Source organism: Talpa occidentalis, unplaced genomic scaffold (genome assembly GCF_014898055.3).
Source record: "Talpa occidentalis isolate TD23 unplaced genomic scaffold, MPIMG_talOcc4v2.1 talOcc4.8, whole genome shotgun sequence".
Taxonomy (NCBI): domain Eukaryota; kingdom Metazoa; phylum Chordata; class Mammalia; order Eulipotyphla; family Talpidae; genus Talpa; species Talpa occidentalis.
This window is the reverse complement of record NW_023605194.1, coordinates 10,813,688-10,832,961: the sequence shown is the minus strand read 5'-3', so window position 1 is coordinate 10,832,961 and position 19,274 is coordinate 10,813,688. Positions and strand designations below refer to the sequence as shown.

The 19,274-nt window shown below is 51.8% G+C and overlaps 1 protein-coding gene across 2 annotated transcripts in view; it reads right to left on the bottom strand.

The window, feature by feature from the left end:
- AFAP1L2 (actin filament associated protein 1 like 2) overlaps window positions 1–18,951 on the bottom strand; it is an 87,816-nt gene extending 68,865 nt beyond the window's left edge. Inside the window, exons 1-2 of one of the 2 annotated variants that reach the window (XM_037497326.2) lie at window positions 18,898–18,951; window positions 12,866–12,919 (exon numbers count right to left, since the gene is read on the bottom strand). In XM_037497326.2, the coding sequence (XP_037353223.1) occupies window positions 12,866–12,919; window positions 18,898–18,913 (70 nt within the window). In that variant the 5' untranslated portion in view covers window positions 18,914–18,951. The remainder of the gene's footprint in view (window positions 1–12,865; window positions 12,920–18,897) is intronic. The other variant, XM_037497328.2, reaches the window with a different exon arrangement.
- Between the last annotated feature and the right edge of the window lie 323 nt (window positions 18,952–19,274).

Below are 19,274 nucleotides of genomic sequence, written 5' to 3'. Positions count from 1 at the left end.
TCTCTGCTCTCTGAGAAGGGCCATTGTTCACCCCACACTTGTCCAAAGCCTCCCTTTAGGGACGGCTGTGAGCGTGGATGGAGGACATTCATCACCAGGAACATTTGCCAGCAAATGAGAGACAGCTGTTGGGCTCGAATGGCGTGTGGCTGAATGTTGCCTGCGATGTGATTTACTTTCCAAGTGAGGAGATCCTCACTTCTCTTTTCTTCCAAAGTGTAAGAAATGGGGAAAATGCTCACCTCCCTGCTGTCCACAAGGCCCACAGTCATCCCACGGACCACAGAGCAGGCAAGGCATCCCAGGGGATGTCAGCAGGTGAGGTTCCTGCACGCTTGGCCAAACACCTACCTCTTGGCCCACACGGGGACATGCCAGGTGGAGAGAGCCACCCCTGCGGGGCCAGGGGCCACGTCTTATCTCTCTTGATGGTCCAAGTGCCCATAGCTGTGCTGGTCCATATGCTCAGCAGGAAAGGTTCGAGGTCTGGTTGCAAGAGGCAGTCAGGGAAACTGGCTAGAACCGCCTGGGAATTCCAGGAACAAAGCAGTGGCCTTCCTGTGTGTCAGACGCTGTGCTGTGCATCCTCAAGGCTATAAAATCATCGGTGAGGGCAGGACGGGGACAAGAGCAACAGAGAGTGACACATGGCAGGGCTGGGGACTGCTGACCGGCTCCCACATGGGGTACAAGCAGCTGGGGCCAGGGGTGGCCAGTGAAAGCTGGCTGGTGGGGCAGTGGATGGAGGTGGGTGTGATGGGGAGGCCAAAGTGCTGGAAACATGCTCCTGGTCTTAAAGAGCAGAGGCCTGGCTGGGTCAGCTGGGACATGACACTGACAGGACATCTAGACCTCGGGCACACAGAGAAGCCCCTTTTAGGAAAGGTGATGTCATCAGACCAGGCTCTCCTCAGAGACCATCGAGCCTCAGGTGTGAGCAACACTGGGGAATCTTCCTCCCATCCCAAAGAGATGCTTGAGACGACTGGATGGCCGCTCGAAGTTCCAACACACCCCTCCACATCTGAGACAAACATGGGTGCAGGTCACTTTGTAGCCTTTTGAGGATGGAGCTCATGTCTAGCAGGGTCAGGCTAGATCAAGCGGCAGAATGTTCTAGAGTCTGATGGAGCTGGATTGGATCCTGCCAATTGGCTCTGAGCTTTTGCTTGCGCTGCGTCTGGCCTCAATACTTGGCCTCAATTTCCTCCCTCCACAGAATAAGGGTTATAATATTTAACTGCTGGATTCCTGTCTCCCTGCCCCCACGCCCTGTCTTGATTCTCCAGGCTTGGAATAAGATGAAAGTGTCTGATAGAAAAGCTCGGGAAGCATTTATTAACATTCTTAGCCCAGCCGGGCTCAGGGAACAAGCCTCTGCATTCCAGGGGACTTCTCCATGAGCAAAGCAATGCCAAGAATGTCACTGAGATTCCGAAATACTTTTCCTATCAGAAGTCCCTGAGGTATTCAGAACCCTAGGGAGGCCATAGGTACATGGAGGGGGGGGGGGGTAGCAGCAGACACTGCAATTCAGGTTCTCACTGCCACGCTAATCCCTTGAGTCTTTAGGGATTAAATACGATGAGAACAACACACCAGGGGATGGACCCGAAGAAGGGCCACAGTCTTGATCAGACACCCTGGGCAGCAAGGCTTACGCCCAGCTGAGAGTCTGAAATCCACCTTCGGGTAGAAACAGCTTCCTAGTCAGCCAGCAGCTGCCTGGTGGATACACTCAAAGGCACAGGCCCTTGGCGACAAGACTGGACACATCTCACCAGGACTTTTGTGAAAGTAAAATCGAAACATATATTGAAATTAAAAGAGGTGCCAGTAGTAGTATCTTCAAAACTGCTTTTGACTCTTGCCGGCCCACTTGATACCAAGAAGGGGTCAGCAATGGCAGAGTAGGGTGGATGAAAAGTCAGTCTTGACAGGTGGGAATTCTCCCCAAACAGAGGCAGTGCTGGCAGGCAGGAGACGCAAGAGGGGAATGTCTCTAATAGCCCAGGCCTCCCAAGGCAGCAGCTGTCAAGTACCCAGGGCTGCTTGGGCCTGGTCTGACCACAAGGCTGAGCAGCAGCCACCCAAGGTGAAAGAGCAAAGCTCACCCAGCAGCCGCATGTCCCCAAGCAGATGTCCTCCTGCAGCGGCACTGGTGTCCAGGTCGGGTGGGCACTGCCCTGTGGCTGCTGAGGGCTCACCGTCATCGACTAAACATGATTCCACCAGCCCAGGGGCCCATGACCCAGATGAGCCCACCTTCTGGTCATAAACACCCCAGGGGTGAGAATTAGTAAGCAGCAAACTCTCAATGACCGTGGCAGCACCAGGGAGGTCCCACCGCGTGACTCCTGATCCAGATAATCACCTTTTCTACATGTTTACAGCTTTTCAGTTTTCAAAGCCCTTTTGTGCATAGTTTCCCATGGATTTCCCAACAAGCTGAGGGCCTGAGTGGAGCAGCGATTATCACTGATGGGGAAAATGGGCTGGGGTGACACAGGACCCACAGTGTCTCATAGTGACTGTTCTCATAATGGCAGGCTCAGAAAGAGGGAACACTCTGCTCCATGAAATCAGCTTCCCCTTCCCATAGCAGCTTCACTGCAGGATTACTGAAGACAAAGCAAAAATAAACATGGCAGATCCGTGGCAAATAGCACCTAGCGTCTAGTGCGACCACCTTCCCCTAACTCATAGCTAACATTTTAGAGCTCTGATCGTGTGATCCTACTGGGAAGTACAAGAAGAGGTCATTCGGCCTTTACACTCCTTCAAAGAAGAGGACAATCAGACGAAGAAACTGAAAGTCAGAAAGGACAAGTAATTGCCCGAGGTCATAAGTGTCCAAGCCGGATACGAACCAGCTCCACGTAAACGCTGCCACTTTCTACCATGCCCCTGTCCCCAACAACCTGAACAGTGGGCTAACACAGCCCCACCCAGGGGCTCCTGTAAGGAGAAGCAATTCAGAGATGGCAGGGGGTTCAGAGGTTAAGTTGCTGCTTTCCTGGGGAGAAGGCCGGGGGCCTGCCACTCAGGAATCTCCACCAATGACCCTGTAGCCACTGCCAGTGAGCTACGTGCACATGGGCTCAGCCCACACCCACGGCCCACTTCAGAAGCCCTTCCTGAAGTCCGCTGCACCTCAGTCTCTTCAAAGACAATGAAAAATATTCTTATAGGATGTGCTTTAGGTAAAAGAATCCAAGGCAGTCAATCTGGGGGTGACCACCCATCTGTAGGAGGCAGTGGACACATTGTTGGGGGCCGGGAAGCTGAATTTCACTGCTTGCAAAATGATTTGACAAAAAAACCCAAGCTCCCTGCATGGCCCAGCCCTCCCGGCTCACTAGCCTCTGTCCCCACCCCTTACGCCTACACTACTCAACCTCACAATGACCTCTGCGACTCTGCACCTGCTATTCCTCCTACCCGGAACCCTCAAGCCTGGCTCTCTAACTGGCAGTGCCTTCCTCTTCATGTCAGTCTCAAATCAAGTATCATCCCCTCGGAGACACTCTCATGGCTGCCACTGGGGAGCCATCCCTCAGCTACTCCCACAGCATTCTGTTTTCATTTTTTGTGTTACTATCTGAAATGACCCTTTTGTAGGGTTGTGCTTGTCACAATCTGCTCTCCTCCTTGGGAACATGGGCTCTGCCAGGGCAAAAATCTCTCTACTGTTGAGCCTAGTTTTATCTGAGCACCTGGCCAACACCTGGCACAGAGGGATGCTCAGAAAGCATTACGGACTATTATTACCTGAAGTCCTGGACAGCTCGTGCAAATGGAGCTCCTGAGGACACCAGTGGGTCCATTACAAAGTCCCATATTCTTCTCACTGGAAAGAGCCCTGGGACTGACAGTCAAATTCAAGAAAACAGAAATGAAGACCTTTATAGTCTCATCTCTTGAGGTGTCAACATGCTATGGGGCCAGGAATTGGGGTGCAGATCCAGATATGAGGCAGGTACTGAGCACTCTCAGTCCATCAAGTCAGATGAGGCCCAGCTGGAAGAAAGTTGTCAGTGGAAGGCTCGCGGTGCATAACAGTCAAACCAGGAGAAACAAACAGGGGTCTTTCCACTTTCTGCAAACCTTAACCTCTGGTCCATGGCTTTCCACACATTGGACTTGCCACCCACCCACTGTGCCACACCCGAAGGCGTGAACTCTTCTGCCCACGAACACAGACCCAAGTAGCTCCAGGTCCTGCCCCCTGGACCCAGGAAGCCTTGCACAGCACACCCCAGGGGGGCAAAACTGGGCGCTGGTCTCCCTGGTCCAGATGGCTCTTTACCACAATAACCTTTGAATCTCAAAAACAAATTTAAAAAAAGGAAAACAACTATTATTTCAAGTAGAAACAGAGATGAAACAAAAGAGTGCTCAGGGCCAAGTCAGTCCAGATCCAACAGGCCCTGGAAGGAAGCAGCAGAAGAGGCAGTCCAGTCGAGCGAGTTTGGATGCACCGATTTTGAGTGAATAATCCATCTCTGGGGTGGAAAGGGGTAACAATGCTACATGGACTCTGGGACTTCATGTCTGATCAGTCAGTTACTAGAAAAATCCAACTCCAAAATCAAGCATTCTACTCTCGTCTGACAAACATTTGGACGCCGGCTACCAGATTTGGCTTGGCCAGTACTTAGCAAAGTGGACCCCAAGATGCACCAGGTCCGCAGAGTGGCGGGAGCTGACTGAAAAGGCACCACTGCAGAAGTCAGAGCCACCCTCCCGGGCTTATCAGAGGATGGGGTCCGAGCACCCCTCCCCCCATGACAATAGCAGACCACCACTGCACTTCAGACAAAGCACAAGCTTTGGAGTCACATGTAAGTGCGGTTTGTTATTCAAACACAGGCTAGGGGTCTCAGATAGTGCAGCCATTACTAAGGAGCTTGGCCTCCCCCTGGCTCCTCCCCAAGGGGCGGGGAATGAGGAGTCTCCCTTGCCATCCACCCCCATCTTTCCAGAACACACTGCTGGAGCTTCCGGGGTTGCCCTTACTTGAATTTGGCAAAATTCTGCTTCAAGCTGGATTTGTAGGCTTCTGGTATCAACAATAGACCATGGGAAACTCTGGCAAATTCCTTTTCATCCCCATAGCCCGTTCCCCTCCCCACCCAGCGAGATGACCTTCCTATCTGTACCTCGGGGTAGTGTTTCTGTTCATGTGTCTGTGTTATGAATGATTAACAGTCTGTAAACACTATTGTCAAATGTCCCATACCGCGTCTTAATTCCTGGTAGCACTGTGTGTGAAAGACCCATCTCTGGGGCTGGGCAAACATCAAGTCCCCTGGTTCTGCCGCGGTGCAATCTGGGACGAGCCTCTTCCAGCAGGCTTCACCTGTTCTCTCTCCCAAGTGACATGGTGCCCACGTCTGCCCTCCAGACCCATAGGTAATGCCACAAAGATCATTCTCAAATCTATTCCCTGCAGACCTTTCTGCAGGTGCTGAGCACATGGTATCCTGCAGCCTTCTTGGTTCTGCCAGCCTCCTGGGTGGTGGCTTGTCTCTGAGCCCAAGCATTTCTTCAGATGCGTGTTGGTTATGAGGTGCCTTCACCTGTCAACTCCCATCTCTGCCCTCTGTTCCTCTTCGATGGAGATTTCTGCCTATTTCTGGGTGATTTGCATGAGGTCCTTGTATATTCTAACTGTTAATCTCTCGAAGGCTTTAGACACTGTCAATCCAGCTCTTCTTTCTGCTAGCTGCCTATTAACTGTCACTAGCGAGCTCAAGTCTCGAATGCTGATATAATCCAGCTGTAAGACAGTTGAGGGCATTGGCCATTCCTCAGCCCTAATACCTGACTCAGGTATCACATCCATGGGTGAGTCACTGTAGACTCAAGAAAGGAATGATGGCTTTTGGCGCTGCCAGAGCTCACAGGCTCTGGGGAAGATGGACCATCCATCAGCTGTAACACGGATGCAATGACCATGGTCATGGAGGGTTGTGCAAGATATAGTGAGGGGTTAAAGGCTTCAGGGGGCAAGGAGTCTCGCTGATAGACCTTGGCAGATAAAACTTGCCAGCAGCCCTAAAGGGAGGGTATTCCAGGCCAATGGAACAGCACCTGTGAAAGCCCGATTTGGGGAACCACAGGAATCCAGCTTGGCCACAGGCTGGACAAGGAGGAAGGGGCCGTGTCCAGAGGAGCTCATGATTTCTCTGGTGCAGGACAAGGAACAGCACGTGTCCCTGTTCTCCCCCCAGCCACTGGGGAGTCGCCCTCCACACCACCTGCGCTCAAGGAAGACCTCTGGCCTTACCTCAGCTATAAAAGCAGTGTATGCAAGTTTCCAAGAAACCCACACAAATATTCTAGAAAGAAAGGGATTCAGGAGCATCCAAGTTCATCAAGAGAGAAAAGAGGCAGCTCTCGGACAGGTCTTCATTGTCCTGAGATGACGACGTCCCTCCCTGGCCTCTGGTGGGAGCGGCTCTCACTGCTGCTTTTGCCTTGGAAGTTCTCAGCAACAATGTGCTGGTGCCAGAAACATGACGAATAACATCACTAGTGACAATGCAGAATATTCCCCAAGACCCTACCGTGATCTCTGCCAGTCAGCTGTTTGCTGACTCTAAGCCATTTGCATGCTCAATAATGGCAATTTTCAAGGGGGAAGAAAAAGTCATTGGCAGGACCATTTTGCTCTGAGCTATGTGATTGCCTTATTTTTTCCAGCCAGGGAAGAAATCTATACGGCAGACACATGGCAGCCAAGAGGGTAGGCCCAGGAGGGGGCTGTGCAAAGCGCAGTGAGGGCTAAGGGCTTCAAAGGGGTCCAAGTGTGAAGGCTGAGTAAGCCTCCAAAGATAAGCCTGGAACCTGGGAGGGACTCCAGCCCAACAGAACAATCTCTGGCCAATCTCCGGTCTCTCTAAGGCCTCAGCCTCTCCAAGGCAGAAAAAGAAATGCTATCTTAGGACAGTCACCTTATCATGCCAGAGCATTAGGAAATTTCAAGAAAGTGGGGGGGTGGGGATTGTCACCTGACACCTAATTACTCCTGTGAATTGGAGGGCCTGTATGGTTTCTTCCTTCTGGGCTCCACCAGCTCAGTTGAGGGTTACAAGGATGCAAAGAGGAGTTAGATGGCCTGAGGTTGGTGCTCCCCACATTTCTCCAACTTCAAAAGGTGCTCCCCACCCAAATCCCTGTGACCACTTGCTCTGATGACATGTGATTCTTGTAAGGGGAGGCCACTGAGCTCCCAAAGCCACCCCCACACCCTTCCACCTGCCAGGCCAGGCCAGGAGTTCAGCTGCACCAGAGAAAGAGGCTAAAACTAACCAGAGCCCACTGTCTCACCCTGATTAGGGAGCCCCATGGCCTCACACAGACAATGTGGGCTGTGGGTTTATGCTTAATGTCAACATCACCATTTTAGGGACTCCCTGCACCCTTGACAGCTCTTGAAGTCAGAGAAGCAAAACCCGCATGCAAGAGATCGACCAATAGAGTCCCCAAAGTCTCTTTCAGCCTTGGGCCTTTACACCCCATGGGAGGTGGCGGTGCCAGAACATTTGCTCTCCAAAGATGAAATTCGCTCTCTGGAAACAAAGTAGCTTGCCCACTCTTGAGGGAACCGGCCATGGAAAGCCGGGAGCAACACCTGGATCCCATAACTCTCAGAGATTTGCTCCCAGCCCAAGCTGTTTACAGTTACATACAGCAAACCAACATCAGCTGGGCGGGGATGGACGCCTGCCCGCTGAGAAGCCGGGAGGTCAATGGGAAAAAATTATTTTAGTCAATGTGGAGCCTTCATGTTTGGAACTTTTATCCAAACTGTGGCAATGTTCTCATGCTCCCCCTGTGCGGACACATGCCCTCCTCCAAGGCTCACTCCCAGGGAGCTTGGGGCTGAGGGGGAGGAACCCTAGTGCATCACAGGGCTGATGAAGGGCCCTCAAAGAGAGGAGCCCCCTGTCCTGAGAGCACCCTGATGCTGATGTGCACAGGCCAGCAGGATGGTTGACAAGGTCAGCAAGCAGCCGGGCTGTGAGGGCAGGGACGGCGGCCTCCTATCCAGCAGCCGTGGGGCACGACACCTCCAAGGCCTCACGAGGCAGCAGGGGCTACACTGAACAGATTTTCAGTCACAGCTCCTCTTCCAGGAGGGAAGGAGATGCTGCTCCTCTGGCTGAGAGCAAGCCTCATTTCCCCCGACTCTGAGGTGATCAGCTCCTCCTGGGAGGCCTGGCTCCAGGAAATGGGAGCCTGAGGTGCGCAGAGCCCAGGCCCCAGGGGACCCTCTCTTCTCTACCCAGAGAACCTGGCTGGCCTCAGGTTCTCAGTGGAAATCACTTTCCGACACTTCAGAGCAGGAGACCTGAAGGGAAATGCAGGGTGAAAAGAATGAGAAAGTGTTAAGAAAAGTGCAGGAAGGGGCGGGGGAGGAGAGAGAAAAACACTGTCTGTGTAGGAGTTGGTGTGACCCCGTGTTCACCCAAGACACTGACACTTGTGCGTGATGTTTTTGTTGAGAACCCAACCTGCCTTTGCCACAGACTAACTTCCGGAGCATCTGGGTTGTTACTGACTTGAATTAGCATCTCCATAGGACACAAGCCTCACCCAGCCCAAGTGCCTTCCATGGTTGTCTCTAGAGACCGCCAAGGGCTACAGACACTGAGCTTTCTCAGTGCAACAGGGCTGTGGTCATCCTATAACCATGCTTGACCTCCTACACCACAATCTTTGGCCACAATTCTGGTCACATCAAAGAAGGGGGCCCCCATCTCTAAAATAAGCTAAAAGGCATGAAGTCCAACCCTGCTGTTCTCTCTCGGGCCAGCCTCACTGCCTTGAGCCTTTGTGCCGTTGGTGTGAGGTTTTGTGTACTTGCTGCTTCCGTGCAAGATCACCACCCTTGATTTCCTTCCAGTTGTGCAGGGAACTGCCAAGCACAAGTGACAGGAGGCCTCTGTTAACCATCCACCATAGCGGTGATACCCATCTTCCTTCAAAGAATGCGCTGGAGGGGGAATGCCACAAAGGCCCGAAGATACAAAGGACAGCAGGGTGGTGACCCTCTCTCTCAGCCTCACCAGGAGTCTGGGACCATAGCTGAGAATATTTGCCCTAGGAGACCATGAAGAGGGAGACAAGATACCCCAAATATACTTGTCACCCAATAAGTCCCAGCCCCGATGTCAGGAATACCGAGCATGCTAGAGAATTCCCTCCAAAAGGACCACATTTGAATTTTAGTAAATCAGCTCAATATGGTCTAGGATTGTGGGTATTCAATAAAAGAAGTCAGTGAAATCACCAGACAATAAGCTCTTTCAACACAATCTTTTTTTCTCCCCCCATCTGGGGACTTGAATACAGTTCATATGAATAAATCCTGTTGTGTAAAAACTGGGGGAGAAGAAAAGAGAGGGTGGAGGATAGAAGGAAATGGCAAGATTCCCACTTGCTGGTCTAACTGGAAGGCTAAGACAGTCTCCAGAACCCAAAAGAGGACCAGCGAGCCAGGGGGGCCCTTAGATGGTGGCAACAACCTGCACTCAGGTGAGGAAGCTTCTGGAATTTCCCCACTCGCCCACACCCAGCTTCTCCTCTCGAGCCTCCCATCCTCGCCTCAAACCAGAAGTGAGCTCTTGGGCTGCCTCAGCCTGGCCCTTCCTAGGTGGTCCAGCCACAGCAGGCCTGCCCTGCAACAAGGCAGCTTCCCTTCAAACATGCCCCCCCCCCAAAAAAAAACATTTCCTGCCTCTCCCTCCCCTACCCCCAACCCCCCAACTAAGTCAAGATGATGAAAACCAAAGAATGCACCAGCTATTCTGTAATTCTTCCTGACAACCCCCAAGAACAGGTGCAACACACCTGCCATATTGGGTAACAATACACCTGTGAGCAGGAAGAGTTGACCCATGAGTTGCAACCCAGTGTTATTCACGGTTGAACGTGATCTGGGCCCATCTGGTCCTCGTGGACAGCTCTACAGTCTTCCCAGAGCCTGTACTGGAGGTGGAAAGGCACAGCTCCAGCTCCCAGAATCAGAGTCAAAGTTCATCTGAAGAACAAGCCAACTTGACATGGGTTGATTGTTTAAAAATGGAATCACCAGAATCTTCGGGGTGCACTGGACCACCACATAGATCCCCCTTCATTCCTGTAAAATTCCACATCCTGTCTCCCAGACTGGTTCAGCCAGGGCTGGTGCGTCTGCCCTTGCATCACCAGACTTCTCCCAGGCTGGAAACAAGACACGCCATTCCTTACATCATGTGGGACAGGTACACCGTTTTTGCTAACTCATGGGTTCTCCCGCCTGATAGCAACCCCAGCTAGCGCAGACAAGCAGGAGCGCCGAAAACAAAAAGCCAGCCAGGAAGAATTACGGTGCTGACTCGGGCACTCAGTTCCAGCTCAATAACTTTATTGGTGGAACAAAAAGACTTGCAAGAAGGCTGCCCAGTCTCAATACATTAGATCCATGTGTGCGTGGCTGCAGCGTTCCCAGGCTGGGGCCAGAGCTGAGGCTTCTATGTCCCATCACCCTCCTGTGCTCATCCGCCGCTGGGGCTTCAGGGAAACTGCCTTTCCGCTCTCTAAAAAGAGGGAGGGTTTTCACCAATGCATTGTATGCACCTAGTCAAGAAGAGCCTTGCATGGAGGATGCTGTGTGGCATATGAGGCCTCCATCTTTTGTTTTGTACCTAAATTCTTTTTTTTTTTAAGATTTATTTATTTATACAAGAACTGGGGTACAGGCCAGAGGTGCAGGAAGGTGAGAGGATTCACCAGAGACAGAGCAGGAAGCAGAACAGGCAGATGAACTGAAAACACTGCAGAGGCGAGCAGCAGGCGAGACAGGAGAGATCTGCCGTGCCATGTGGGTATCTCCCTGGCCAGCTGGGAATCGAACCAATGCTGCAGAGGCTACGGACAGCTCCACAGCACTGCACTCAACCTGCTGCACCACTGCCACCGGGGAGGCCCTGTATCGTACCAAAATTCTTCAACCTCTTCGTCTGTACGTCAATACCTGCAGGTCACAGCAGACATGACCACAGCGAGACCTCGGATTCTATTTACAAGCAGTGACGGCCTAACAACCCACTCGAGGGATTCGACATCAAATACCACAGCACCACCAACTCTCGGGTTTATCTTAAACTCGGTTCTCGGGATGGTAATTTACCACAGGGGAGGCAAGCTGCCCTCTTAACAACACAGTTCTACGTTTTCACAAATACCTGGAACTGGATCACCTCCGCCACAGAGGGAGATGCGATAAAGATTTCAGTCATTCCAGAAATTTCCCTCATCCCTTTTGGGGGTCACTCTGTCCCCAGCCTCAAAACTAAAGACCTGCTTTCTTTCTCTCCAGTTATGCCAGAAAGTCACAGAAGTGACTACACAGTGTGCAGGCTTTTGAGTCTGGCTTCTTTCACTAGCACGCTGGTAAGTGTCCCTCCTGATTAGTAGACCTTGGACTTTCCTTGTCCAAAAGATAAAAGGACTGGTTGGAATTCATCTTTGCTTGAAGATGAATTTGGAGAACCCGAATTCTTGACTTAGGGTCTTTTAATAAAGCTGAAGCCTGAGAATAGGGTGAGCCACGATCTCTGTCCACCCAGGATGAGGGTGTCCTGGGCCATGGGACTTTCAGTGGTGAAACCAGGAAAGTCCCAGGCAAACAGGGAGGTTGGTCACTCAGCAGGGATAGCTCCCCTCCCCCACCCGGCAGAGTTCCAGGTTCCCCAGGCTCACATTCCTTCTAGCCTCGGCAGGTTGCCGCCTGGGAGCTAACAGCCAATTTGCAAAGTGGGGCCTGAGCCCCTATGCAGGGCCCATCTTGCTCCACCAGACCAGCGGCTGCCTTTGAAGTCACAGGAAGGGGCCCGGGGCAGAAGAGAAGTCAGGAGTGTTTAGAAAACAGCAAGCAGGGCCACTGTGGGGTGGGTGGGTGTCCTCCCCACTCTGCCCGCATGTTTAGACCCACAGAGAGACCAGGCGGGCATGAACATGCCCAGGGAATTATCCTGCCTTCGCCTGGTCCGGAGCAGCGTGACCAGGTGAGGCTGGCTCTTGGGGTGGGCTCTGCACCTCTCCACTCCTTCTCTCAATGGGGTTTTGGTTGGTTTGTGCCCAGATGAGCGAGGGAGAAGATAGGGGCCAGGGAACAGAAAACTAGGCAGGAGCTCCCAGTTCTCATTGCAAACTAGGGATCTCTCCTACAGAAATTTTCTGGAGCATCAGAGAAAAGTGAGGCAGGGCCAGGATGTGGTCTCCAGGAGACTTGAGGAGTCTTGTCCGTCTCCATTCCAGGCGACATAGAGGGGGATCCTGGGGGCTGTCTCTGAGAAGCAAGGGAACCCACAAGTGGACTGAGTAACCCCAACTTAGTGCTCCCAGCAGCCTAGAAAGCATGCCATGGGTATAATGGGTGCCCACGTAAACTGTGAGGACCCTGCCTGCTTCCACAAGAAGGCAGGAAGCAGTGGCGTCAGAAACACATCAGAGGTTTTAGTTCTCTGTTCCCTGGAATCAGTTTACCATCACCCCTTCTCAAAGCTATTTACCAGTAGCTCTTCCATGTTATTTCACCAAGCGGCCTGTGAGGCAGGTTAGTAACATTATCCTCACTTGCACAGATGAGGAAACAAGGCCCAGAGTGATTAATTGACTTGCCCAAGGTCGCACAGCAAGTTAGTGGTGAAGGCCAGATTAGAACCCCGAGCCCCTGAGTGCCCAGGCCATGCCCTGCTCCATGAGATCCCTCAGTCTTGGTTCTAGAGCATAGGCAGAGGCAGATCTGTGCCCTCAGAAGCCCTGGCGGTCAGGGGAGGTGCTGCAGGGGCACAGGCAGGCTCATACTCACAAGCAGAAACCTGCAGGATCCTTCTCTGTACCACCAGGCAGCAACACCCCTGTGCTGGAACAGACAGAAACACGGCTCGAGTCGGGAAAGCCCAGGGTGGCCCCCATGCAACGGCCTCTCCATTTCTGGAATTTAGCCTTGAGATGGTGCTTCATTTTCCTTGGTGGACCAGGTCTGTTCTCGAGGCCAGAGCATGGGAAACCATGTGCTCCTGTAGCCTGGAATTCATTCATTCACTCATTCCTCAGCCATGTTCCCGGCAGCTACTTTATGCTTGGCAGCTCACCAGGGCTGGAGACAGGGACACTTAGAAGACAGACAAGACCACTATCTGGAAGGACTTCAGTCTAACAGTAAAAGACATATATACATTTAGTAATTATGAGACAACATGACATTAACTCAACAAACATGTGTCGAGCACCAATGATGGGCCAAGCACGGGTGAGGCTCGACTTCGAGCAGTAAGGGAGCAGAGGGAATCTAGGGAGACTTCATGGAAGAGGAGGCACATCAGCTAGGTCCAAAAGACTCAAGTGTTTCATTAAGTAGCCAGTCCCTTCCTGGCTGAAGGGACACCCATAAGAAGGCATCTGAAGTTGCTTTGAGGACTTCTTTCTAAGTACACTGTTATTAGAACAGGAAACTCAATTCTTTGGGATTTTGCATCCTGTTCCTGACTGGGGTAAGTGCTTCATCTCTTTAGGTCTCTGTTGACCTGTCTCTCAAGTGGGGGTGAGGGTGAGTCATCCAGTGTTACAGAGGGGACTCTGGGCTTCCCTAACAATCTGTGGAGACAGGCTCACACAAAAGTCCTTGAGAAACTACCCCACCCCCACCCCATGGGGGGCAATGGCATTCCCTTTCCCACTAAGTCTGCTGCTTTCCAGCTCTCAACAGGAAATTGGTGTATTTATAAGACTCACAATCCCAAACTGACCTCCGCTGGGCTCCCCACTCTCCCGCCTTCATTTTCCTCTCAAGACACATCCTCCCTCCAAAGATTCCTCAGTGACCACAAAGCAACCGTCACAGATGTGCGTGCAGAGTCAGATGCAGACACACTCCCCCAGGCTAATTCCTCAATGGGGAAACTGAGGCCTGGGGCGCTCGGTGACTCTGAGCCCAAGGAAACAGAGCAGCATGGGTCTCCGGTTCCCAAGCCTGGGCTTGGACAGACACACCACCCGGCCTGGCTGGGGGAGAGGCCCCCTTCTCTGAATGACAGCAGTCTTTAGAGAAACATTTCCCATCAGTAAAGGGATTTGGAAGAAACTGGCAGCGCTTCCTAAGCTTTGAAGAGCCTTGGCCCTCCTGGTCCTTTAATTGTGCTGGGAACCAGCCTGGTTCCCAGAATCTCTGCCCCTTCAGAAGAGAGGAAGGGTCCCGAGCAGAATTTCCCTCCCGCGCTGGCCTTTCGGCCACTATTTCTGTTAGAGACCATTTCATTGCCAAAGTATCAAGGGCTCCCACACAAAGAACTTCAAAGTCAAGAGGACTCAGGGTCAAGTACAATACAGAGCAAACCCAGAGCTTAGGATTCTGAAGCATCATGTTGACGACTGTTCCCACAGCCTCACATGGCTTAGGGTGAATGACATTAGATTTCTGCAAATTTCACAAGATTTGGTTAAAGGGCATCACGTGACTGGGAGGCGGTGTCAGTTTCACTCTACACTGGCTTTGGATGTTTCAGGTGATGAAGGCGTGGATATGACTTCTCTTTTTTCAATGGTTCTCAACTCATCGGCACATTAAAATTACCTGGAGACTTTTATAAAGACTACAAGGCCTGAACAAAGCCCCAACTAACCAGATCTCAATGTCCTGAGTGAGGCCTATACCCCTTTATTTTTTAAACCGCCCCTATGGTTCCCAGGTGTGGCAAAGGTTAAGCACCGCTGCCTGAGGCAGAACTTAAGCAGGGAAAAACCTGAGCTCCCAGGCAAGGAAAATCAAAGAATACAGGTGATTCTTCTGAAGGTGAAATGAACATCAATCTCTTTTAATTTGTTTTTCTTTTTCAGACCTTCCCTGATCACAGATCTCAGGATTCCCATAGAAGCTTTCAAGTATTTTTACTGGCGTGGTTCTTCTTAGCTCATCTCCACCTTCCAGTTCCCTAGAACTAAGTTCTCCCTCCTGGAATCTGGATCAGACGCAGAGACAAAAGCACATGGGGAAAGGATACTTCATACTCTCAACCAATTATTGTCATCCAAATTAAAGTGAAGATCTCAGCTGTGCCTGTTTGGCTCCAAGCATGACGCAATTTAGGAAGCTTCCAAATGGACATTCCAAGTGTGATCCACAGATAGTAGGTCAGTCACATTTGGCCCTGGACACACTCACCAGCTGGAAGAGCAGTAGGAACGAGAATCCTGGACCACATGGTGTGAGTTCAGCCAATGGGCTCATGCACAGGGATCCAAGAATGCCTTTATGAGTCATAAGTGCGTAAACACCCAAGGATGGGAACCTTTTCAAGGCACCCTCAGATGTTAGCACTGCTTAGACAACACCAAAGAGATTCACATACAAGATACAACAACTGTACCATCACTTTTTATGACAACTCTCATAAAAGCTCCATTTCTCTACCACCTCACTCCCATAAGGATGACCCATATTAAAAAGACCAAAAACAACAAATGTTCACTAGGGTGTGTAGTAAAAGGAACCCTCATGCACTGCTGGTGGGAATGTAGATGTTCCAGTCCCTATGGAAAACAATATGGAGATTCCTCAAAATATTAAAAATAGATCTACCACATGATCTAGCAATTTCATTCCATATTTGTCCACAGAATGCACAAACACTAAATCAAGGGGACATATGCAAGCCTATGATCACTGCAGCACTATTTACAGTGGCCAAATTATGGAAACGACCTAAGTGCCAATGATAGGTGAGTAAAGAAGTTATGGTATATCCACATGATGGAATAGTACTCAACCATAAAAAGTGATGAAATGAAACCATCTGCAACAATTTTGCATGGAACCAGAGAGGTATTATGCTAAACAAAAAGCCAGAAGGGGATTGATAAATATTGGATAATTTCTCTCATATGCAGAATAAACAAAAGAACAGGAAAGAACTAAACCAAGCAAGCCCTAGAAATATGACTGCAGAACTGTGGCTACTGGAGTGGGTGGTGGGGGCAGGAAACACAAAAGGGGGGTTGTCCAGATGACTATGGTGGAGGACTATGGTTGTTCTAATGGTGGGTGTGGTATGGTAACATACATCTGAAGAGGTGTGACCCTACTCTCCTAAATCATATACAGAATTGTTACTAACATTACCTCAATTTAAAAACTTCCATCTCTCTGGAAAGGCACCCACATAATCCTTCCCCTTAATTCCCACCTCATTTTTGCTTAAGAGTCACAGTTGCTTAGTGAATGGCGTGGAAGGGGTGGGTAGAACATCTGAAAATGTTTCTGCTTAGCCATCAGGTGATATTAAATCCTTTGGTTGCAGACATCTCTTTACATCCTACAAAACAGTGGAAAATCAGCCTAGAACCTAAAAATAATAGGCTGCTGTGCTCGCTTCGGCAGCACATATACTAAAAATAATAGGCTGGTTCTGGAGGGTGTAAAATACGTAATAAACAGGTTGAGTATCGAAAACAAGTTCTACAGTCATTGTTTTACACGATTTATAAATTAGAGAAAATAGTTTGAAAATCTGGAGACCCTGGTGAGCCAATTTATATATCTGGCAGAAGAAAAGCTCAAAACAGGACATTTAGAAACACAGGTTCAGGTGCTTAAATCACAATTCTGAAACGCATCCCAAATAATAAGACGACTTCTTTACATACCTTGAGAACCCAAGTAAATCTTGCTTTTCCGTTCAACTTTGTCATTAAAACCACTGTACAGAGTCACTCCACAATTTTTAATCTTACCTTAAAAATCAACCCCTCTCCAAAAAAAAAAAAAGCCCTGATCTCTAATGAGCAAGAGATTACAGATTCTAGTTAGTGCCCCTGGTTCATCAGATTGAGGCCGGCAGGCTTCACATGGCACAGACCAATTGTTCTTGTTTGAAGCACAAGTCACCCACTGCTCAAAAGAAAGGGGAATTTGACATATGGGCTCCCCAAATTCCTCAACTGAAAGGTATAGTAAAAGTGTAAGCAGGACTCACTAGTGAGACTTGAAATGGAACTTTGGATCCAAAAACTCAAAGACGAGATGGGTTAGCTGCTGCTATCCAGATAATCCTCAAACTTATCACTTTCTGTCTGTAATTTACATGATACATGTGTTATCAAAAACGTAAGCACTCTGAACTGGAAGCTCTTTCAGTTGGCAAAAAGCCCCTAAGTGATCTTCAAGGAGAGCAAGGATTTTAAACTCCCAAGAGAAAAGGATCTCTAAGAAGACTTTCTCAAGTCTAGGGCCAAGACAACCTATTAATTCTAAAACCTTCTGACAACTGGACATTTGGGGAAAAAAAGAGCCCCAAATGTTATCATTTACCCTAACATAGATTTATATGCTGATTTAAGAAAGTAGCTTGGGACCTAGCCCTGCCACCAGGAGCTGACTCCCCCTTCCCTGCAGCAATGGCTGACGTGAGCTGGAAGGAAAGCCAGAGGCCAACACTTCTGGCCAGAAGGCAACTATGGATTCCCTGTGAGGGTGCCTCCTGGAGGGCAGAGGGGCCAGAGTGCAGGAGGGAGGCCCAAACTTCCATTTTACAAGGGGACAGTGGCTTCCTTAAGTGTTCTGAGACCACATAAGGGGGCATTCAGTCATTCAGGCAGAAAACTGACGTGATCCCAACAGAATCTGAGACCAAAATACCCACCCAGGGTTAGAAACATGGGGGAGGCTGCAGGGAGGGCTCAGAAAGACACTATAGGTTGCCAACCAATTTAACTCTGTCCCGGCAGCTGCTACGTTCCCGGCAAAGTCCTTTCCTTTACACACGAAGCCAGTCTAGGATGTAGGCCTTTCTCCCTCACCTTTAACCAGGTGAAACCAAATGAAAGGTGAAACCTCACCTTTACCCAAATGAGGAGGAAAAAAAAAAAAGGCAAGAGGGAACTTTCAAAAGGCAGGACGCATTTAGGAAATCAAAACCGGTCCCAAAAGGTCCCTTTGGGTTCATTTCAGAAATGAGAAACCACTGGGAGGAAGATTCCTTGGGAATCTGAGCAGGCTCTAGCACTCTCTCCCAGGGGAAAACAAATTTAGAAACAGTATTTCCTCTCGCAGGTTTGGCAGAGAGGAGTCGGGGACAAGAAAGAGCAAGAGACTTTCCCAAACTCCTTTTGCAAAGATCTACAACGCGAGGCCCGCAGCCGGCTCCCGGGGCTCCCCGCACCCGGGCTCCCCAACCCAGCCTTCTCGCCCCCGCCCACCCCCAAACCAGCCCAGCTGCGCTCTGGGCTAAGCTCTCGCGCCCGGACGCCTCCACGCGCTCCACCTGCTGGTCACCTCTCCCGGCCCCAATCTCGGCACCCTCTGCCTTCCCCTGGAGGAGACCAGGGCCCGGGACCCAGCCGGGAGCCGAGCTGCGCGCCCACCCCAGCGCCCAAGCGCGCAGCGCGCGGAGGCGCCACCCGGGGTCTGCGGGAAACCGTCCACTCCGGGGGCGCCCTGGAGCGGGGACCCAGCAACACACCCCTCGCCCCAAGCGGTGCTCACGATTTCCACCCGACCTAATCGACCCCGGCCACTTTCCCGGGCGGCAGGGCTGGCGGCGGGGGTGGGGTGCTGTCACCAAGCGCGCCCTTTCTCCAACAGGTGAGAAGCCTCGCGCGCCCACCCCGCTCTCGACGCCAGGGAGGGTGAAGGGCCGGGACCGCGGTCGCCCCCCGGGAGTCGCTGGCCGGCGGCGCGGCGATCCCGGGTCTGTGCGCCAGGTCCGGTCTGGACAAGAGCAGCCGGCTCTTCTCACCTGAGCCCCAGCCCGACGCCCGACGCCCCCGCCGGCCCCAACCCGCCTCCCGGGCGCGGCCCTGGGCGGGAGGAGCGTGGGTGAGCCCCGGGGGGACGCGCGTCCTCACCTTTGTACCGCTCCATGGGGGCGACGGCGCGCGCTCCTCGCCCGGCGACTCCGCGGCGGCGCTGCGCTCGGGGGCTCGGCTCTGCGCGCGGGGCGGCCGCCTCGCCCCTCCCCGTGAAGTCACGGGCGCTGCTGGACCTCCCCGCGCGGCCGCGGCGCCCCGAGCCCCGGCCTCCGCCCCCGCGGGGAACTCCGGGAGGACCCGGGCAGACAGTCGGCGCTGCGCTCCGAGCGCGCCCCGCGCCCCGCTCCGCCCCGGCAGCTCCACGCGCCCGCGCCCCTGGGCGGCGAGAGCCGGAGAGACCCGGGCGAGGCCAAACCTGGGGGCGGCCGCGCCGAGGGGCGGGCCCGGGCGGGGCTACGGGCGCGCTCTCCCAA